Source organism: Sceloporus occidentalis, unplaced genomic scaffold (assembly GCF_023333645.1).
Source record: "Sceloporus occidentalis isolate IW3139 unplaced genomic scaffold, rSceOcc1.0.p SCAF_123, whole genome shotgun sequence".
In the NCBI taxonomy this organism is placed as follows: Eukaryota; Metazoa; Chordata; class Lepidosauria; order Squamata; family Phrynosomatidae; genus Sceloporus; species Sceloporus occidentalis.
This window is the reverse complement of record NW_028317103.1, coordinates 2,872,887-2,897,013: the sequence shown is the minus strand read 5'-3', so window position 1 is coordinate 2,897,013 and position 24,127 is coordinate 2,872,887. Positions and strand designations below refer to the sequence as shown.

At 41.0% G+C, this 24,127-nt stretch overlaps 1 protein-coding gene across 1 annotated transcript in view; it reads left to right on the top strand.

Moving 5' to 3' along the window:
- The first annotated feature begins 471 nt into the window (after positions 1 to 471).
- Positions 472 to 24,127, top strand: part of LOC149282104 (solute carrier family 22 member 3-like) — a 79,866-nt gene continuing 56,210 nt past the window's right edge. The window contains exon 1 of the mRNA XM_089498634.1: positions 472 to 891. Within this exon, the coding sequence (XP_089354760.1) occupies positions 472 to 891 (420 nt within the window). The remainder of the gene's footprint in view (positions 892 to 24,127) is intronic.

The window sequence follows — 24,127 nt, the reverse complement described above, 5'->3', positions numbered from 1 at the left end:
GCAGAGAATTGTGAGCTCCAGAGAATGAGAGTTCCCGCCCCTCTCCCCTGCCTTGTGCAAGCTGATTCTGGCTGTCCTTTCTCCTCCCTCTTGCACTCTAAGCTCTTCTTAGCTGGGAGTCAGACACACAGATATATTCGGCTTTGGACTACTGCAACACCTTTCATTAACTTCAAAAACTTTACTCCATGACAAGTCATAGATTAAGGACTGCTTAAGTTAAGTGAGAGAACAAAAGAAACAACAAATTCGTCCTTTCTATATTCTCCAAGAAGTTTTCAGGAAAGTTTGGCTTTTTTACATCTTTTATAGCACCTGTCTAAGATCCCACCAGTGCTGTTTCAGCTCAGTTTCAAAATAACACTAAATTTACAGCTCACCACCATTTTACCAATTCTAAGCACTCTACTTGAAGTACTATTTTTGAGGGAATTGGGCATCTAAGCAAATTCCAGCTTGTCGTTGGAGACCATGCCAACCTTTGATGAAGTGTTGAAGGAAGCTGGTGAGTTTGGACGCTACCAGAAGAGAGTGTTTGTTTTACTATGCCTGACGGGAATAACATTTGCCTTCTCATTTGTGGGGATAGTATTTCTTGGACAAATACCGGAAAGCTATTGGTGCAGAAATCGAGAGGTGGAAGAAATAAGCAAGGGATGTGACTGGAGTCCACATGAAGAAAGGAACTTTACTGTACCTTGGAGGCATGCAGAAAGAACAGACCAAAGCCAATGTCACATGTACGATGTCAAATGGAATATCACCACCGTATCTGTAAGCTGTACTGATCCACTGTCCTCTTTCAACAACCACAGCCTTGGCCAGTTGCCTCTCAAACCATGCCAGGATGGATGGGTGTATGAAGAGTACCGGTCCACCATAATAAGTCAGGTATTCTGGTCTTTCCACTAGATCATGTAAAATTTGAACATGGACTCCACATCAGAATATGTTTAGGGGGGGGGGCTCTGGTACCTTTCAGCCTGGGGGACACTTTTAGCTAAGTGGCCCAATATTATGCATAAAACATAAGAGGGACATAGAAAGGATTCAGTGAGTAATTTATTTCTGAAGCCCTTATTCTAAAATCTTCGTCTGTATGTGGGAACGCAAGTAACTCAACTCAATAGAGCTTAAGGTAGTGCTCCAAAATCTTTAAATCAGAGCAGCCTAGGGAGCAATCTCCTCCTCCCCGTGCCATCCCTTTCCTTGGTTTGGGAAATTCTAAATAAATAATTTAAATGAGTCAGAGTGTTGTGACTTACAGCATTTAACATGCTAACATGCTAGGACATAAGGGTTATTAAATGATATGAATGAAAAGAACATGGCTATTTTATTATTAACCTTTATTTCTTAAGTCCCAGAATGTTTTGCAGCGCTGTACAATTTATGTTTGTGGTTATCAAGAACATTAAAACACACACACACGTATACAGACACTACAGCAGTTTATGACCCTGCCCGTGAGTTTGCAATCTAGCTAATAATAATATCGACATATAGGTTTCCGCAGTATTATTAAGGGGAAAGAAAGTATATGTGCTTCACATGTAGGCTATTGGACAGAAAAATGATTTCCATATTTAAAACCATTAAATTGTGTTATGGCAATCTATTTTGCTATCATATTTACATTAGTGTAAGCATAACCTATGAAAGATATATACACCTGAAAACTGCTGAAAAATATAGAAGCACGCCTTGTTTAGATTAAAAGTATAATGGTCCTCGTAAAAGATTAACTGAATGAAGCCCCTTTACTTACCTGCCGATACTCACTTCCTCCTGCTGGTCTTTGATATTTTGTGCCCTAACCTCCACAGATCTATTTCCATAGTAATTTTTGATGTAGCTTTGCATACTTAGTAAAGTCAGGGAGCTGAGTGGACAGTAGGCATGCAGTCTTTTCTTTAAACATGTATTTCTACTATAACATGCCTAAGTAAGGTGTTCTTACTATCAAACTTTAGGTGTATATGCTTTACCTTTGGATAAAAGTTGCCAGCCTTCTCCAAGACTAGATCTGAATCCTTGACATGTTTGCTGTCTAATCAAAATATCAACTCGAACACATATTTGCTAGTTTAGGCAAAACAAACATAGGTAAACGTTATTTAGGTAAAGTTTAGGGTTGTTTTTGAAAGCAATTAGTAGTACCTGAAACAATTTCTAAAGTACTAGTGCATATTTTCTCTTCCAGATATTTCCCTCTTGATTCATCAAATTCAATTTAAATTGCCATTTTTTTATAAAATAAGCAGAAAGGGGCTATGTTTTTATTTTATGCAATAACATTTTATTTAGTCTACCTTATAATAGATGAAATCATTGATATCCAATTTGTTAGCAGTGCTGCATTGCTCGCAACAAAGTGGTATTACAGATCATTGAGTACATTGGCACTCTGCCATAAACCAGTAATGGTACCTTCAACCACATGATTCATCACTAATGACATTAAAAGTCATGAAATGTTTGGTTAAATGCCTACCTTGTAATATATTGCAGCTTGCAAGCTATTAGCTTGTTAATATAGTATTCTTTGCAGTGAAATATGCTAGTATAAACAAGTCAGGGGGGATAAAACAACACTTTCTTTGCGAACAGCTGAATGAAAGTTCTAGGTAAAGCTTTATTGAACACAGGTTATGTATGAAATGGTAAACGGTTTAGAGCAAAGGAAGATATCAAGGCAAGCAGTCTTATCCATTTTGCACTTAAGGACATTGATTACATAATTACTTAAATGCATAAGGCTAGGTTTCCACTTGGGTTTGTGTCCTGCGTTTTTTTTCTTGATGAAAAACGCCAAGAAAACTGCCACTGCATTTTCTTGCGTTTTGGCGTTTTATTCTGGAGTTTTTTCTTGCGTTTTAGCCTTTCTGTGGAAATTGCTTTTTTTGACCTTAGGCAGTTTTTCCAGCCTTTACAAGTTAGAAGTTTCACCCAGCTAAAAGGGATTAGGATAAATGGCAAGTATCTGCCCCCTCCTGATGTCCTTTACTTGGTAGAGTTCTACTTAAACGCCCCGGCGGACCCTTTTGTCTCTTTTCTGTGGTTTGTAAGGCCTGCTTTATTCCGAATGTCTGCTCCTCTAGGAAGATTGGCCCCAAATGATGCTGCAAATTGTTTGCTGTTGCTTTTGGCACGCAGGGTCGAGTTGGGTATGTTTGTTTGTAATGGCATGTTTGGTCCAAATGGTGTAAAATTCAATATGAACTTTGTTTTGTGTGAAACTGTTTGTTTCCAGCCTATTTCTCATAGGACACACAGATACTGGGTCCATCCTCTGCATTGTAACTGTGGAAAAAAACGCCATAAAAAACGCCAAGGCAAAAAACCCACATAGCTTTTTCATGGCGTTTTTCTCTCCCATTGACTTCTATTGGAGAAAAACGCCAAGATTTCCTTGCAAAAAACGCCAACATGCTCAACATGCTGCGATTTTGAAAACCTGCCACAGAGCCCAAAAAAGCAAAAAAACGCCAAAGAGGACTGAAAAAACGCCAAACAAAAAAACGCCAAGTGGATATGGCATTCTGCGATTTCCTATTGAAGAACAGCTAACATCTGGCTGCAGCGTTTTTTCACTAAAAAAACGCCAGGTGGCGCTATTGGCGTTTTTATGGGCGTTTTTAGCAAAAAAAAAACAAGTGGAAACCTAGCCTAAAGCAGCTTGAATTTTCACTAAATTCTGGCTGATGTAATGATATGAGGTCATAAATGGGATTGTTATTCAATTTTCATTGATTAAGCGGAAATCATTTTTCAACCAAAGCATACAATACTCAAAGGGTATGAAAAAAGTTGAACCAACAAACTAAGATGAATCCACACATTAAGTAAAGAGGGCCCTGCTCGCAAGCTTACAATATTTTACCGATTATCATAACTAAACGTGTGCAAATTAACATATAACTTGACTTTTTGTAGGTTCCTAGCTCAGTTACAACACATACTTACTTACTTACGCCTGTCATCCCGGCCAGGGCATGGGTTGCTAAAGTCCTTAGTCTTGGGCCATTTTCTATAGCTGGTTCCATATGTAGCCCATCTGTTTAGTGTCAGCCTTGAGGTAGCATTGTGATTCTTCAAAACTCTCTCTTCCGCCTTCCTTGAGGGTTTCACCTGTCTGGTTGTGTTGGTTGGCAGCTTGCATATAGTGTGCCTTATCCATATCCAGCCCCTTCTTCTCTTCTGGATTTCTTCCTCTACCAAGATTTGGCAAGTTCTCTCCCAAAGATTGGTGTTGCTGATGATCCTTCTAAGGTCTGGACCTTACTGGTTGATCAAGGTCTGGACCTTCCTGGGGGTAGTTTTGGTTGTTCTCAAGTTTTTAGCTGCATAAAGTAGGATTGACTTCACATTGTAATTGAATCGGTGTTGTCCAAAGACAGCTCTCTGGCGCTCCAGATGTTCTTGAGCTGTAAGAAGGCGGCTCTTGTTTGTCAATACTTGCATTACGCCTAAATCAATTTCACTCTGGTCAATGATGCTACCCAGGTAGGTGAAAGACTGAACTTCTTCCTGAGGGCTTTCATTCAGTGTGACTAGGTCTTTGCTGATGGAGTTTATCTTGAGGGTCGTGTCCTCGTCCTTGTGGATGTTGAGACCAACCTGCAATGGTTTGGCAGCAACTACGTTGGTCTTCTCTTGTGTCTGCTGTTTGCTATGTGAAAGAAGTGCAAGGTCATCAGCAAACATCAGGTCATGAAACTGGGTGTACAATGCCAACTGGATTCGGTTTCTGATCTTTCTGTTGGATGTCTTCATAATCCAATTGATGATGAGGAGGGAAAGAAAGGGTGACAACAAGCATCCTTAATGGCACATGGATCAACCACATCCTTCATTCTCTCTAGGAGGATCCAGTTGTAGACCTTGCCTGTCACCGACAGGAGTATGGTTCCTCTATAGTCGGCACAGTTGCTGAGGTTCCCTTTCTTGCGTATTTTGATGAGGTATCCCTCTGTCACGGACCGGGTGATCAGGTCTAATAGGAGCCCAGGTGCAGGGGATACGAGGGGCTCTGTCTGTACCCCACGATGCATGATGGCTTGGGGTTGGTACAGACAGGCGCAGGAAATAAATCAAAGACAGAAGATGCGGATTAAGAGTTGTATTGCATATGATGGTACAACAATATATAAACAAGGAAAGTCACTTGGCAGGAAGCCCTCTGGTTGGGGCACACACGGCAGGAAGCCCTCTGGTTGGGGCACACACGGCAGGAAGCCCTCTGGTTGGGGCACACACGGCAGGAAGCCCTCTGGTTGGGGCACACACGGCAGGAAGCCCCCTGGTCGGGGCACACACGGCAGGAAGCCCCCTGGTCGGGGCACACACGGCAGGTTGCCCACTGGACAGGGCACACGGCAGGTTGCCCACTGGACAGGGCACACGGCAGGAAGCCCACTTGCAGGGCACACGGCAGGAAGCCCACTTGCAGGGCACTTAACCAGGGAGCCCAGATGCAGGGCACTCGACTTGGGAGTCCACTAGCGGGGCGCTGGCCGCAACTCAGGAATAATACAGGAACCAAAACAGGAGCAGATCAGGAACCAAAACAGGAGCAGATCAGGAATCAAAACAGGTAGTCCTCTAACATTAATGTCAAGGCCCAGACTGAAGGGCTGGACAGGTTTATAAAGCCTGGCTTGATCAGGTGATATGAAGCAGCTGGACCTGATAATCACTTCAGAGTGGTTCAGAGTGACAAGGGTGGCCACTAGAGGTTGGAAAACGGGAATGAGTAACACAAAGTATAAACAAGTCCTGGGCCCTATGGTTTCTAGTTATGCCCCTGACTTTAATTCATAAAAGAATAGCTATGGAATAGTTGAAACACGCAGATACTAAAGCACACCTTCAGCGGTCTAGTGTAGTCCATGCCCGACAGGTCAGGGCTGTTCTGGCAGCAAAAGGGGGACCTACACAATATTAGGCAGGTGGTTATTATGGCTGATCGGTGTATATATAGATAGATGAAAAATATATTGGTTTTTAGTCAAGTTTAGTGTTAGGTAAGTTTGGTGGATGGTTAGAGGGAATTGTTTATACTGTAGAGGGTTTTAAGGAAGGCAAAAAATATATATGTAGTATATTGTTAGAGTAGTTTGGTGGGTGACTAGGCGGAATTGGGTAGGCAGTGTAAATTGGGGAGTGAGAAAATACTCTGAAAGTATCTAGTGTCAGTGTTCCACCTCCTAGATTGAGGTGTATTAGACCTGTCCCTGACCAATGTTGGGTACCCCCAAATATGTTAGAGCATGAAATCTCCCATTTATTGCATCTCCGGGCTTCAGATGTGATATTTATGCCAGTCAGCCAATACCTTTTTTTCAAATACTTTTTTTGACCTAATAACAGCTCAAACTAATATATATGCTGCCGAGTGTCTGGCAGCTAACCAAGTGAGCAGATGTCAAACCTCGCACACCTATGAAATTCTGAGCCTTGATCCTTATAATAGGAATTATAAAAAACAAAACACCAAACACTCTGATTGAAGCACAGATGCATTTTTCTCCTTCTCCTGTATTATGATCAGGGCCAGATATTTTGATCTTCATTTTATAATGACAATATCCAATGCCCCCTAGAGGTCACCTACAATTTGACCGATTCTTTAAGTTAAGGCCCATTTAAAAAAATAACTTCTAATACATCTTCAGAAATGTACAACCCGAGAAGAATGTCTCAGTTGGTAAGTCCCTTGACCTTTCTAATGGTAGGCTGCATTTCAAGCAATATATATCCCATTCAGGCATTCGGCAGAAGCGGAAGTGGTTGGCAGGGAAGGTAAGGAAATATTTAGAGAGTGTGAGAGAGTAAGCGAGTGTGAGTGAATGTGGACCCCCGAATGTCGGACAAAATTCCGTAAATTTGCAATTCATACGAATCCAAATGCACAAGTCGACAAAATATCATGTTTGGCAATGGTAATAGGCATGTTCCAGCTTGGGCCCTGTAATGTCCAGAAAAAAACAAAAGCCCTATGCATGTGGGGTATTTACATAATCTGGAGAGGCAGCTGAACCCGTCTGGCTACATATCTCTGCCATAACATATAATATGTGCAAAAATCCTAAGCAACACAGAAGTGTTGGTGAAAGAAGCACAGGAAGTTATTGCTACGATTGAAACCATAATGTACACCTTATATGTACCCATAACTGCTGGAAATTCTATATAACCGAGGCATTTCCAAACAAAGGGCACTTTAATTGTTACACTTTTTCTGTCAATTTAAATGAAAAATTTGTTTTTCTCCAATTTTCTCTAGTTTTTACTAAATTACTCCTACTAATTTTTCAGCTAATCATGTAATTATGGTATCTCTTCTTAAAAAATAATGTAGTTTACATGGTTAAACCGTTCACGAAACAGGAAAGGAAAATAAACTGACAAAAATGGCAAAAAAGCTCTGGTATTTGAGTACGAAAAACCCCTGGTACTAAAGGGGATAGTTAGTGCAGGGTTGAGAAGGGACTGGTTGGGACTTGTGTACAGTGCCTCTGTCTGCAGTAAAGGAGGGTGTCTGTCTGGATATCATTCTCTGGTTATTTTGCTCTTTCACAAAATGGAAGCCTTTGATGTCTGCCTACCTCTGACAGCCTCTCAGGTGTCCATCCTGCTTATCAGGGGCAGCCAGCATATACTCAAGTGGATATCCTGACACTGGAACTCAGCTCCTCAGCACAAACATGATGCCCAAAATACTGGAACGTGAGGCCTTTGTAGGTATAGGCTTGGACCGTCTTTAACTCCAAGCTGGGATTTGTGTAGCTGGCTTTTCTGCACAGTGATAAGCTTATATTTCTAGTAGAAATCCTACTGGGATGGTGCAACATCAAAGTCTTTAGTTTGGGACTATATCAGTTGGTAAGCTTACCAGAAAGAACCTTCCCTAAAGGCGCCTTCCCATGCTCTGAGCACTACTCTGAGCTCTCCACTTCTCATAGGCTCACATGTCAACATCCCAAGGATTGCTGGGAGGAGGGTCATTTCCTCAGTTCTGTACTGCCCTAGTTTCCATAACAACCTCAGTTCCAACTGAGCATGCAATATGGAGTTTACATGAGAATAACTTGAAACTATACTGTGTCAAATGGAACGTGGATGATAATGCGGATTTTGAGTTTGTTTGGAACTCTGTACAAGACATCTACTACAATACTGCAATATGTAAAAAATCAAAGAAAACATTTTTTTTACCACAATGTTTTGAAGCGATTGGCATAACCCCTTAACGACCTTTGCCGGTTCAGGACCGTCATGGAAAAACGGTCGCTTAACGACCTTTGACGGTCCTGAACCGTCAAAAAATTAAATAAGCTTAGAAAGTGATCAACGATCACTTTCTTCGCTTAAACGGCGTTACTGTAATGCCTCGATGTCGAGGCATTCAGCAAGGCCGAGATCGGCATTGGGGGCCATGTCTGGCCCCTCCCCGGGGACGCCCGTTTTAAAAGCGTTTAGGAGGCGATCAACGATCGCCTCCTAAACTTAACTTACTCTTACCTCTGGGTGGGCTGTGACCGCTCCGGAGAGCGGTCACAGCCGCAGCTGCCGGTGATCTTCGCCATCAGCAAGATGGCGGCGGCCCGGGAAAAAAAACAATAAAGAAGAAAGAGTTCGCTAGACGGTCTCCAGACCCTCTAGAGAACTCTGGCTCCACTTGCAGGTTGAATACAGGTACTGCACTCAACCATGCAAGTCAATGGAGCCCAGCTTTCTAATCACAATGTGATATTAAAAAAAAAAAAAAAATGGGAAAAAAAAAAATGTGCTAACATTTAAAAATAATTATGCAGTGATGTCACTAGATGAACCATCCAGTACCAGCAAAATGTGTAAAAAAATATAAAAAAAAAGTATTAAAAAAATAAAATAAAATAAAAAATAAAGTTTATTATTTTGAGCAAGTGCTAAGATTTTTCAAAAATATCAACAAAGAGTTAAAATAAAAGCACTTCAAATACCCAAGGGGTGTCTAATATAAAAAAAAATGGCTGATGGGATAAATTGGAGTGGCCGAGATCAAAGATAGGGCATAGGTACAGACTGACCAAAATGGAGAAAAAAAGCGCACTTCCCAAATGTGGCATTTTAAATCTCAAACAACACGACAAACCCATGCATGTCGGGTATCACTGCACTCAGGAGATGTTCCTGAACACACATTGGGGTGTTGTTTGGCAGTGACATATACCAGAACCTGTATATCTATAACTAAAGTACAATTTGTGTGAAAAAAATAAAAAAAAATTACTATTACAAAGTTTGACAAAGTGTAGTTGTATAATTGGTGCATGGAAAGGGTTAAAATAACAGCATTTGGAATACCCTGGGGTGTCTAGTTTTCAAAAATATATGGTTTGAATGGGTTAAATTGAGTTAACCGGCTTCAAAGATGTTCCAAAGAGGAGATGGAGGCAGACTGACTAGATTTGTTAAAAAAGATTTGGAAATCATAAAACGCTGCTTGTACTTATTGCCCTATAACTTACAAAAAACAGCAAAAAAACATAAAAACATTGGGTATTTCTAAACTCAGGACAAGTAGTAGAATCTATTTAGCTAGTTTTTTTACTTGCTTTTTTAGGTGAGTAAAAGATTTTTCAAATAAAAGTCATAAAATTTGTTTTTTTTTCAATTTTTCACCAAGTTTTTTTTTTTTTTTTTATAGTAAATAAGATGATCCGATCAAAATAATGGCATCTGAAGAAAGCCCATCTTCTCCTGAAAAAAACAATATATAACTTATGTGGGTACACTAAATGGGTGAGGAGAAAATTACAGCTGAACACAAGCACCACAAAAGTATTAAAACAGCCTCGGTCCCACAGGGTACAAAAAGAAAAAACGAGCCCGGTCCTTAAGGGGATAAAAAGTGTCAGAATTCCCCTAAATAAATATCTTTGGTTACCAACGTTAATGAAAATATCTTGAATAGTTATCAAGGCTCTGCTCAGTACATAACAAATTTGAATAACGTCTAGTTTAAAACTCATTTAACCCCTTCAGGACTAAGGCATTTTTACACTTGTGGACAACAGTATTTACTACATTTCTGTTATGTCCTTGTTCAACCAAATTTTTTCTCATTTAGTGTACCCGCACTAATTATATATGTTTTTTTAAGGTAAGTAGGGCTTTATTTTAAAACCATATTCATCTATATAATCCATTCATACAACATAGAAAATTTAGATTTGATTCATTTGGCCCATCAGTTAAAGATTCCAATGGTACTGCTTTCTCTAGACACAGAGATGCTCTTCAACTGGCTCTATTGGGTATATTTAAGGACAGCATTGACAATATTCACCTTTCCTCATTTTTTCATAAAATGATTTTTGCACTGTATACAGCCCTTACAGGAAAAGTTATGAATTGAGGAGTTTTATTTAGGGTTTGCACTATTTCATGGTAAGGTTGTCCATTGTCCCCACTTCTATGTATTTTAGCATTAGCGCCATTAGCTACCTTGATAATACAATCTATGGAGGTAAGTGCTATAGAAGGTCTTGGTTTCAAAGAGGCAAATGCTAGACATTTTTGCCACCCTAATTTGAATGCAGTTATAACAAACCCTTCCCCAGCTTCACTACCAAACTTAATGACTGTTCTCACTAAATATAGTGAAGTTTCATACCATAAAATCAACACAGCAAAATCACAGGCATTGGAGATACATCTTCCACATTATCTAGAAACATACACTAGGGAGGCATTCCCTTTCGAATAGAGATGGGACTACATTTAATACCTTGGGGTTCTACTGTCCAGTTCAGTGGAGAATGTTTTCCAAGTAAATTTTTATGAGCATCCACAAAAAAAACAGGTGTAAATGCAGTAAGTTTGTCTGTGAATTTTGGAAGGATCAATCTGCAACCAGAATGGCGTTATCCGAGGACAATGCCACCAGATGTGGTCAGGGAGCCCTGAGAGGCACCACATCTCCAGCATGAGTCTGGTGTGTCTGAGTGGTAGTGGTGGATCACGGAAGGGGACACCTACCAATTTACGAAGAGTTTGTAGGACATCTCCTGGATCACATAGCTAATAGAGCATTGGTAGCTTTTTTCCCCCACTGTGTCTGGGTAAGGGAGATCTGCAGTGCCTACAAAATCAGGTAAAGAAGGGGAAAGAGTGTATACTCTTTCTGCTTTCTGGTTAAGGATAGTGGGAAAGTCTTGCTGGAGGGTCAATAGCTCCTGGAATTCTCCCACCCCCAGAGTGTTGTCCTGGGGAGCTTCCAGGGTCGCAAGCCCCCCAGACCCATTGTGTCCTGCTGCAGAGCATGAGGACATGCACAGCCACGACCCGACTGTCATCACCCACAGTAGCAAGGAGTCCATGACGAGATTTTTGTGTCAAAGTACAGCTAAATGGGCAGGCCCAGAGGCTAATTAGATTTTTGGAATGAGGCCCCTAACCAGGGCCGGCCCAAGTCAAAATGCCGCCTGGGGCGAAGTTTTAAATGCCACCCCCCCATTATCTACCCTTACCCCCCCCTCCCCCGTACTTACCTTTCAGCAGTCCTGTGGCGAGTCTCCCTGCTCGGTCTCGGTGCCGGCTTGTAATGCTGAGCGCCGGAAATTACGTCATCTTCCGGGGCTCAACATTACAAGCCGGCACCGAGCTAGAGGGCTCGCAGAGGAGAGAGAGAGGGGCGCCCTCTCTCTTCTCGGCTTTAAAAAAAAAAAAGGGCTTGAGATGTTGAGATCAGGGCTCTGCGGAGGCCATAACATTACTTTCAAGAATCCTTGTTCTTCTTTACGCTGAAGATAGTTTAATGGCTTTGCCTGTATGTTTGAGGTCGTTGTCATGGTGCAGAATAAATTTGGGGCCAATCAGTCCAGAGCACCTCCTGACCATTTCTGACCAGACTTCTCCAGACAGTAGATGAGTATACCAATGCTGAGCCGATGGCACTGATGGATATCTACTCATTGTGAAGGGACGTAAGCATGATGTGTCTTTCATCTGCTGGCTGACTACTGCATATACGGTCCTCAAAATTGCCAGTTTCTTTGTTGTTTTTTTTAAAAAGAAATCGGAAAGAACATCTGGAAACCCCTGTGTGTCTTCTGCCTGGGAGAGACCTTGCCATTTCCCCTCCCCGATGTCATGTGATTTGTTAGTGTTACAAGGTCTCAGGTGTGAATGTGGAGCAGGTGTGTTAAATTTGGTGTTATCGCTCTCACACTCTCTCATGCTAGTTATTGGAAGTTCAACATGGCACCTCATGGCAAAGACCTCTCTGAGGATCTGGAAAAAAAAGAATTGTTGCTCTACATAAAGATGGCCTAGGCTATAAGAAGATTGCCAAGACCCTGAAACTGAGCTGCAGCACGGTGAGCAAGACCATACAGCAGTTTCACAGGACAGGTTCCACTCAGAACAGGCCTCGCAATGGTCTACCAAGGAAGTTGAGTGCATGTGCTCACCATCATATCCAGAGGTTGTCTTTGGCAAATAGACGTATGAGTGCTGCCAGCATTGCTGCAGATGTTGAAGGTGTGGGGGGGTCAGTCTGTCAGTGATCAGACCATATGCTGCACACTGCAACAAATTGGTCTGGATGGCTGTCATCCCAGAAGGAAGCCTCTTCTAAAGATGATGCACAAGAAAGCCCGCAAACAGTTTGCTGAAGACAAGCAGACTAAGGGCATGGATTACTGGAACCATGTACTGTGGTCCGATTAGTTCAGATGGCGTGTGTAGCGGCAACCAGGTGAGGAGTATAAAGACAAGTGTGTCTTGCCTACAGTCAAGCATGGTGGTGGGAGTGTTATGGTCTGGGCCTGCATGAGTGCTGCCGGCACTGGGGAGCTACAGTTCAATGAGGGAATCATGAATGCCAATATGTACTGTGACACGCTGAAGCAGAGCATGATCCCCTCCCTTCAGAGACTGGGGGGGGGGTTATTCCTACATGATAATGACCCCAAACATACCTCCAAGTTGACCACTGCCTTGCTAAAGAAGCTGAGGGTAAAGGTGATGGACTGGCCAAGCATGTCTCCAGACTTAAACCCTATTGAGCATCTGTCGGGCATCCTCAAATGGAAGGTGGTGGAGTGCAAGGTCTCTAACATCCACCAACTCTGTGATGTGGTCATTGAAGGGGTGGAAGAGGACTCCAGTGGCAACCTGTGAAGCTCTGGTGAACTCCATGCCCAAGAGGGTTAAGGTAGTGCTAGCAAATAATGGTGGCCACCCAAAATATTGACACTTTGGGCCCACTTAGGGGTGTACTCACTTTTGTTGCCAATTTTGAGTTATTTTGAGGGGACAGCTAATTTACACTGTTATACAGGCTGTACACACACTACTTTACATTGTAGCAGAGTGTCTTTTCTTGAGTGTTGTCACATGAAAAGATATAATAAAATATTTACAAAAATGTGAGGGGTGTACTCAGTTTTGTGAGATACTGTACATAAGAAATTCATAATCAATAGCACCTGTTTGGTATAATTGATTCATCATACATCTAACTATATACCTACAAAATCCCTGACGTTGTGCATGTGTACCTATAAGAATTGATTTAGGCAAAGGGTGGTCCAATATTGATTTGATTAACCTTTTTCTTCTGCACTCTTTGCATTTAGTTAAATGATAAAATAAACTATTAACATGTCTATTTTTGAAAGCATTCTTACTTTACAGCATTTTTTCACACCTGTGTGCCCTTTCACAAACAGCTTGATTTCTTGATTCCTTGACAGTTTGTGATCTTTCTAATAATAGATCATCTACTAAGCCACCTGTGTTGACGTACATATCCTCATTCACTGACAGCTTTACACCTTGTCATCTTTGTGCCAATAGTGATATATGATTCCAGTAAAGCTAGAAAAGTCTTTGAAACAGAAATCTATGTGCCTGGGTATAAACAAATACACAAATTCAAAGAAGCTGTGGCATATGTCTGAAATGTGTTTTGGAGGTACAACAGTGGGCGTAATGATTGCCCTCACACACGTTCGCCTGTTTAGGGCCACACTTTATAGTTTATAGCATATTCTGTCTATCCCCAGTAAATGCTGCACCTAAAGTGACATAAGACATGAATTAGGGTTTTTGAATTAGGGTTTTTGAATTAGGGTTTTTGAATTAGGGTTGTGTGCACATATCATGGGTAAAAATGGACGTCAGGCCAAATATTTTTTTCAGGACTCACCATACCATATATCTCATTAATTTACCTTCTCTTCATACAATGTAGAATTGTAGAAATGCCTCAGTTTTTTCCTGGTATTAGTGCATGTGTAGCTAGTCCCAAATTTGTAGGACAATGCTAAGAATGGGGTTATGTCCTGACTGAGGTGAGTGAGCACAAAATACTGTGAAATCAAACTGTGTCCCTCACTCCCATTTACATCCATGATTTCTGTTTTTTTAAAAAAACTCTTTACAAAGAGGAGAGTTATTACCATTTAGCATCCTTCCACAATCATATTTCCATCGACCAGCAAATCTTGCATCATAAATTTGGATGGGGTTAACGTCTGTGCCAACCATCTTACCTTGTGCACGATGAGAAACAATGGCTCCACACACCAATTGGCACATATTAAACCAGTCAGTTACAGTACTACTAGACTTTCCTGTAAGAGCCACTGTTGTGTTCATGGGTATTTCCACTACAAAAAAGAACACCAGTTCTAAAAACTCAGGTTGCAGTGTAATTTGTTGTTTATATACGTATATTGGAAAAAATGTTTCCTTTTCGAACAGAACGTAACCGTGCATTTAAAGGGACAATTTAATGTCCATAACACCCCCTTAAAGAAGAATGCATTCTACTCTGTAACTACGTGTTACTTTAACCCCTTCAAGACCCAGACGTGCCTGGTATGCCATGGTTACATGGTACCTGCAGACCTTGATCGTGGTGATCGCGGGGCGCTGCTGCTGCTGTCTGCCCAGGCGTCTGGGCAGACCAGCACAGCCCCCCCAAGCCTTTGATCACTCCCACGGAGCGATTCTGTAGGCTCAAAATGCAATCGTCAGCAAACCGGCAATCTTGTGGAGACCTGACACAACATCTCCCTGGTACCTGCTCGCTCCACGAGAGCGTCAGTGCAGCGTTAACCCTTGCAATGATCGCAGCATTTATTGGTTAATACCCGTTTTGTACGAGGCTCTGCTGCTGTGGCCGGTTTACGGCGATTGTGTCCCAGCTGCCAGAGGCAGCTTCAGGGACAGGGAGAAAGGATTCTTCGGTCTCCACATGAGTGTGGAGACCAGCCCCAACCCTTCCCTACTTCCCGATTGCTCAATTAAGAGCGATCGTGGCATGTTAACCCCTTCAATGCCGCAATTGTGTATGACCCCATTGCAGCATTGCATGGGTTAATGTCGAGGCATTCAGCAACAACAGAGATCGGCATCAGGGGCCATGTGTGACCCTTCTCGGGCATCAACTTCCACCATACACTGTATGGCGGTGGACGCCCATTTTAAAAGTGCTTAGGAGGTGATCAAGAGCTTTGAAAGTAAGACCCAGAATTTTTTAATTAATCCTGAAGCGCACAGTCAACTAGTAAAGAGACTGGCAGAGAGGAGAGGTTTTAGTAAAAGATGGGTGAGGAAGATAAGTCTGGCAGCAGCTTGAAGATTTCCTATTTGTCTATTCTGAGTAGTATCCTAAAGTGGTTGGAAGAAAACATGCTTTTGAAAGTCAGCTAGTTAAATCAGGGACCAAATTGCATGTCTGTAAGAAGAAGAACCCCTTTACCTTTTTGGTAAAGACTAACATATATCATTCTACATTAAAACTAACTGCACCCTACCAATGTAAGAGGTTTCTGTGACAAATTGAGGAGAAAATCACCTTTTCTACATAGTGTGATGTGTGGACATGTCACATTGTGAACCACATAAGATGATGAGCTTTTCCTCTTTACCAGAATCCCTTTGTTGAAAAATATTACCAAATATTAAGAAAACTTGAAAGTTTGAAAATCTGTAAATAATTTGTATTTATAGGAAATAGTTGCATAGCTCTATTGTTCACCCCACGAACCATGAATTAGTTGGTGGCCTGTGGCAGAGCTGGTATTATTTCCTGTCATGAAGTTCTTTCCTTCTCTCGCACATTCAAGTGGCAGATCCTCTTTAAAGTGGATTGATCCTAGATTTTACATTAAAATTCACTGCATGCAATGGAAGAAACTTTATTTTTTACTTTAATGTGAATAATCATTATTTGTTCTCGTTATTTTTATGCTTTTTTTACTGTGCTTCTTTGGTGGTATTTTTTTTCTGGTTACCTTTTTAAAGGGTTCACTCTAGAATCAAAATGCCAAGAGGTAAAACCTAACTCCAAATACAGGACAAAATGTCATGGCAAGCAATTGGAATTAAATAGAAGCCACGGATTGGGACAGGTGATGTTAAATCAAAATCATGCTGATATAAAACCAAGAAATCAATATTGAGAGAGAATGCACACAAACATTACTGTGTAACTGGATCTCTACACGGATGATGATGCACACTCCACTTCTTGTTTAAATAGTTGACTGTGCATGAAACGTCAGATGTGACCAGGATGCCTAACCATGTACAGAATGACGCTAGGAGACGCCACTAAAGATATTGAAGCACAAGGACTAGGCACAAAGACACAAATGGGAAGGCATCTAAGGTGTATCAGGGCAAGGGCGGAACTTGATGAAGCCAGCTACGTGATGAGGATGACCCTGTAAAATTGATAATCCCTTTTAAATATTATAATGCCTGCACATATGGCGAATTCCCATAGAAGCACAGCAGTTTATTGTGATTCTGATTTTTTTTAACCCCTTAATGACAAAGCCGTACACGTACGGGTTCAAAATGCATTGTTTTCAATGGGTTTAGGGGCCGCCCATTGTCCTTAAGGGGTTAAAGTTGGTCCCTAGGTTTCTGAGCTTTTAAGGAGTAACTGTAGTGAAATAGCAGGTGCCTCACTGAGTCTGCCATGCTACAATGCTTGTTTATTAAAATCACAATGTACCCTAATGAATCAGTAAAAAAGGAGAAAAGGTTTTAATTAGGGACTGGTTACAGGCATTGTAACATTCACTTTCTTACTGACAAAGGTTTTGTACTCTAATTATCATGTTCCCATAGAAACACGTTGCAAGGGAACACACTCCATTATGTTTTAATGCATTTACAGAATTCTCAAGAATACATTTAACTATTTACAAATAGTGGCAGTTTATCGTTAAACCATCAAAGACCACCATTTGCTTTGTTTTACGCATCCGTAAATGTTTGGTGTTAAAGGCGCTGTTCCACTTAGACAAATTCTTAATTCCACTCTGTAATGTTCAGTAAATAAACCTTAGCAGGTCTGCCATTTGGAACTGGGGGCTGTCTGGAGCAACACATCTTTTTGGAGTGTGCTGGCATTCGGGGGGCCAGTCACTGGAGCCAAAAGGTTAACCCACATCCCCCAACAATGTTAAACATGCATAAACTCACTCAAGCCTTCCAAAAACTAAAAAGTGACTTGTGCAAAAAATACTGCGGAAAAATGGCCCATTAAAGCCCCAGCTAATGGCTGGTGTCATAAAAACGTTTCTACCACTGACCAGCCACAGACGAAGCCAGGGTGAGAAATATAAAAGGTACAAAAGAAGGGTCTGAGTATCCATGGTGCAATTACTAGCCCTAAAACAGTATGTGTCAAAAGTGTAACTCCCTATAAGATGTTGAGTGCCCTGGTTGGACCTAACCAGGGGGCTCCATTAAGACACATTCCTCCATACTCAGCCTTAGAGCCCGATGATCAGTACTCACTTAATCTTAGACAAAGGCCTTGAAGTGTGTTTCTAGCGTTCCTGCATTGAGTGGGTTGTATGGAGGTGGATCTCACATTGGGTGTAGTTAGTAAATATCATTAGATTTTCGGTGCATGGATATCTCAGCTAGGGTGATGCTTATTCATTTAACATATTGCTGAAAAACAATCTGTGAATTTATAAGGGTGTTGTACCCAAAAGTTGTTTGAGTTAAAAGCGTGAAAGATAATCTATGTTTTTCTAGTTGTCAATGTAATTTGGGGACTAAGCGTTTTACAAAACTCTTACAACCAGATTAGCTTTTGTATTTTTTTTAACTGTTGACATAGTTTGAACTGTTTAAAATCTGCAAGAGAGGTAAGGGGGTGTGGGAGAGTGAATGAGTGAATGAATGAGTGAGTGTTTAGTGGCTGAAATGGGACAGGCAGTCTTTTTTGGGGCGGGGCAGTTATTTAAAGTTACTTAATTTATTTATAAGTTAATAATTTATTTTGTCAGATTTCTATTTTTTTCTAGTTGGAATACAGTTTACAAATTGGGGGGGGGGGGTGCCACATACAAAATCTGCCCTGGGTGCCAAATACTCTAGGTACACACCTGTGACAGAGGCATATTTTCAAATGCTAAGGCTGACAATTGTAAAAAGGTTAAAAAAAACCATGATGATCAGCGGAAAAATGTTTGTTGCAAAACTAAGCTGATATGTTTAACAAATTCTTGTTACCGGTGTGGCCAAACACTTAGTAAGTTGTTGTAAGGTTTTTTGGCTTGTTTTGGTATTTTTTGGGGAAATGTGTGTAAAGGTTCGCTATAAAGCTCTGCTTTGTCAGGGGCAACTGAGGCTAGGAGCAAGATTAAATATAAATAGCCAAAGTCCCTCCTAATCTTTGATGTCAAAGTTGTCCATTTTGTACACATTTTTATATACCAAATAAAAGTTAGATTTTGTTCATAATGGACTACATTACTTTGTTTTGTTAAAACAATTTTGTAACAATTTATTTCTACTTTTATTTCTACTGTCGCAGAGCTTCTGTTTTTTTTTTTGCATTTATGTTTTGTAGAGTAGTTTGTAAGCATCCTTATTATAAATTAACAATGTATAGTTAGAACATAACTTTCATGGAAATTCTTTGTATGTTTGTTGTTTTTTTTTATCAAAGGGTGTCCAATACATTTTGATCAGAAGCACCAACATATAAAGTTATGGAAACTACTTTTTCACATGCTAGTTCACAGTCAGTAGGAGTCCATGATATGAAGGAGGTGTACTGAAGTAAATCTCATTTCTAATTCCACTGATTTGCATACAGCAAAATGCACTGAAATCAATGCTAAATGTTCTCCTATAGGCATTTTATATAAAAACAGGGCTCGGGTGTAAGGTAAACATTATAATTCAAATATCTATATTTTTTGTGATTTGGTTATAACACTTTAGTGTGATGCCAAATCACCCTTTTTTTGCAACAGATAAATCATTACATAAGTTATGGTGGGTAAAGGTGATGGAAACCCTTCCACTAAAATTTAAGGGGTAGTAGAAGTATTATTAAACACTCATCTACAGACACCAGACAAGCCAGAAGGCTTGCTTTTCCCTCAGAAATCTCATGGTGCTTTCACAACCACAAGGGATTCTGGGTAGACACATGCAAATAAGGTTAACAATTATCACCTTTGCCTCTATATCCACTTTATACATGGATTCCTTGAAAGTAACTGCCCGCTGTACAAGACAGCCTTTAGACAAAACTCAGGAAGAGGTACAATAGCCAGATCACCACTCATGGACAGCTGTTTCGTCCTTCATGGGACTCGTCAGCATGAGGTTGTGATACTGGCTTAAAAGTTGAGGCTTGGGGTAACTAAGAAATATCATTACATAAGTTATGGTGGGTAAAAGGTGATGGAAACCCTTCCACTAAAATTTAAGGGGTAGTAGAAGTATTATTAAACACTCATCTACAGACACCAGACAAGCCAGAAGGCTTGCTTTTCCCTCAGAAATCTCATGGTGCTTTCAAAACCACAAGGGATTCTGGGTAGGCACATGCAAATAAGGTTAACAATTATCACCTTTGCCTCTATATCCACTTTATACATGGATTCCTTGAAAGTAACTGCCCGCTGTACAAGACAGCCTTTAGACAAAACTCAGGAAGAGGTACAATAGCCAGATCACCACTCATGGACAGCTGTTTCGTCCTTCATGGGACTCGTCAGCATGAGGTTGTGATACTGGCTTAAAAGTTGAGGCTTGGGGTAACTAAGAAATATCATTACATAAGTTATGGTGGGTAAAAGGTGATGGAAATCCCTTGTGGTTGTGAAAGCACCATGAGATTTCTGAGGGAAAAGCAAGCCTTCTGGCTTGTCTGGTGTCTGTAGATGAGTGTTTAATAATACTTCTACTACCCCTTAAATTTTTGCAACAGATGTAATAGTTCAGTAGGGAGTTTCCAGCAGAATGAGATAACAAAGATATGTGTATGTTAGAGTTCTCCAAAATGTATACAATGAAAGGCTTTAAACTTGACATTTCCCATAGAAAGCTAAAGGAATTTTTGTAATCTATACTAATATTGAACACATAATTATTTTCTTATATTGCTCTGTTTTACAATTATTTAATAGCATTGAACTGTTACTACGAATATTCTCACTCAGGTTTGTTTATGGTTTACTGTTCACTTTGGATTGCCCCGGGGAAATTATTGCATATGTACAGATACTGTAATCTCAGTTTTTTTATTTGCAATGTAAACTTCAACTAGATTCACTACCTAGTCCTGACACACATGGAGCACTCTATCTCTGCAATACTTTGAATCTTCAAGAAAAATTCTATTCTACTTACTACCAAATTACTTCCCTGGAGTTACAGAAAAAAATCCATCCATCTACGTAACTTTGTACTTTGAAAATTTAACATGCAATTAGCCTTCATTGTAACAATACAATGTTACAATCTGAATAGAGAAACATATTTCTTAGCCATATCACACATATCAGGGATTTAATATCTAATAAATAAATACATAAAATAAGACTATTTTAATTAATTAAATGAAATTTCAGCATGTAACGTAATCAAATAAAAATGTATTTAATACAAAAGAAATATGTGCTACATACTCTACACTACCTACACAGTTAATCACAGGTGACTCCCTTATCACATAAAAAAGTGTATACACATTAAAGTGTTAATTTGTGCGCTCAGTACAATCTACCAGAGAATTTGGTTGAGACTATTTACAACCTTAAATAAAATACTATGTTGATGCAGTCAGACTTCCAATATTCCAATTAATATGAATATAAAAAGAGAAAGCAAAACATATTCATAGCATAATACTGTCAGAGTTATTGTGCTGTACAGTAATGCACTCAAATGTGCAGGCTTTGCACAATAAATGTTTTCTCATTCTTCCATCAAGGCTGGCACTCAAAAGGATATGAATAAAAGTTTTCAGAAAATATAATTTTCAACAAATGTATTAAGCATAAACTATCTCACATTATAGTTTTCAGCATCCTACATCAGTCAGCAGATATACAGGCACAGAATCCAAAATATACAAAGATCCCAGCAATAAAATGAAAAAGGAAAATGTCCAAAATATAAAAATGTTGCAGCTCAAATTAGACACGCTGCACGTTTCACCCTGATGGGCTTCAACCTTATCTCACACGAGTGTGTTACCGTATAACACTTTAAGTGTGTATATATATATATATATATATATATATATATATATATATATATTTAGATTATATATATATAAATGGATTTTCTACAACACTGCATAATAATACCAGGAAAGTCTCCAGGTCTGAGATGGCTGGAGCTAGCCACATTAAAAAACAAAATTAGTTCGCCAGGAGAGCTCTTGGAGACTCTTCTCTCTCTAGGACAGGTACATCCAGTGGCTGTCATAATGATCCGATTACTCCTATAGGCCTGGAGTGATCAGTTCATCATCAGCCCACTTTTAATTGGTTCTGCAGCAGTTTGAACTGCAGCAGAGCCTTAACTGGCTGCAATGGACCTAGAAACACTTTTGCTGTGATATACACAATGACTCTAACACCATACACACACATTGACTCTAGAACTATACATATAAGCACACACACTTACTCTAGCACTATACATACAAACACACAATGACAGTTCAAAACACACTCCCTGAGAGTTTCAATAACATCCTGAAGCCTACTGTGTCTCAGAACACCTACCTCTACTGTTACCCTTGAAGTATTCTGGCAGGTACCATCTTACATGCGGTGATAGAAGTGGGATGTCATGATACTAACCTTGCTATGGTGAAAGGCTTATAGCTACAGAATCCACTGGACTTTAAGAAGTACTTCAAGAAGCACTCTGGCATATAGGGGGTTAAAAGGCATATCATGGGACAGAGTGGCATATAGGGGGTATATATAGGGGGTATAAGGCATTTCTGGGCACTCTGCCTCCAGAAAAGCCTTATGGCCCCCATATAACACCCCCCTGACTTACCACTGCTTCTGACTCCCTGGTGCCTGGTGGGGGAAGCGGGTGGAGGCCGGCATTCATGAAATTAGAGGGGCTGGCGTGCATGCACCGCGCTGCCCAATGGCTGTGCCTCAGCACTTCATCCCATGTCTTAAAAGGGGTGGGACGAAGAGCTGAGGCACGGCCATTGGGCGGCGCGGTGCGTGTACGTCAGCCCCTTTAATTTCATTAGGCGCCAGAGGCCGAAGAGGCTTTACATCCCGCTCGCAGCCGCCCAGCGGCTGTTTTGAATGTTGGTCTGCCGACACACCGGGAAATTTCCCGGTATCCCGGTGGGCCAGTCAGGACCTGGCCTCAGCCTTCCTGTGCCCCTGCAAAGCGGGACAGAGGAAGGGATAGGTGGGACAAAATCGTGACTGTCCCGCCTAAATCGTGACAGTTGGGGGATATGTAAGTCTCCTAAATAGGAGTAGGTTTTTGTTTTGTTCAGCATAAGAAGACATTTTGGAAAATGCTTTACTTCCAACTTTGTGGGAACAGTTTGAGGGAGGCTCTTTTCTATTCCAGCATGACTGTGCCCCAGTGCACAAAGCAAGGGCCATAAAGACTCATCGAACACCTTTTGGATGAACTGGAATGTAGATTGTGAGCCAGGCCTTCTCATCCAACATCAGTGCCTGACCTCACAAATGCTTTACTGGATAAATGGGCAAAAATTCCCACAGAAACACTTTGAAATCTTGTGGAAAGCCTTCCCAGAAGAACCGAAGCTGTTAAAGCTGTAATGGAGGGACCAACTACATTTTAATGTCTATTAGACATGTGCACGGCAAGCAAAATACCTTCAGACCAAGTATTCTTGTTTCCCGGCCATTCATTTTGGATGAAATTTGGGGGCCTTTTTTGATTCGGAACAACATTCTGGAGGCATTTCAAAAAAGAGGGAGGTCCCTTCTGGACTCACCTTTCATTATAGAATTTAAAAAAGGTCCCCACAGAGTTAGGATGGTCAAAGATGTGCAGCAGCAGTAGGGCACTGGGCCTGAACAGGCAGACACTGGGAGATGCTAGACACATGCAACCCTGTAGAGCAGGACTAAATTTAATAAAAATAACAAAAATGATCAGTAAGGCAGGAGACAGAGCAGCAGCACTAGACCTCACTTTCTAGCTTGGATATTGAGTGCTGGGTGGCCAAATTTTGGAAGATTGACTTTCAAGAACCATCTGCTCAAACAGTTTTTGGGTAGAGCTGTGTTCTCTGGGGGTTGAATATTTTGCCTGTCACAGAGAAAACCCTTTGAACACTGGTGGGTGGGCACGAAAGCAACTATTGGGCCACTAAAGAGAAGCCTGGCCAGACAAAAGCTTTCTGGTCCCAGTAAGGTAGAGGATCAGTACAAGGAGGCGGTGGCAGTTCCTAGACAGCTGCTAGAGGCTCTCAATACTCACTACCACCACCACCTTCAGCAGGATTGTAGTGGCCTCCATCTACCATTCAGGCCGAGCTGTCCAAGGACATATGGAGCATCACTAATGCACAGCATGCCTTACTTTCACTGGTGGCTTCCCAAATATTTGGAGGACAAGGACACAGGCAGGCACAGCAGTAGAAATGGGAATGGCAGTAACTGGGGCAGCAAACATGGTGAAACTAATTGAAATGTGCCGTAAGATTGCCGGGCACTTTCACTGCAGTATAAAGGCAAGCAAACAGCTGAGGGAGGAGCAGGAGAAGGCATGCCTACCCCACCAGGACTTAAGCCAGAGCACTGCTGCTTTGGGCCATGTCATCACCTTACTT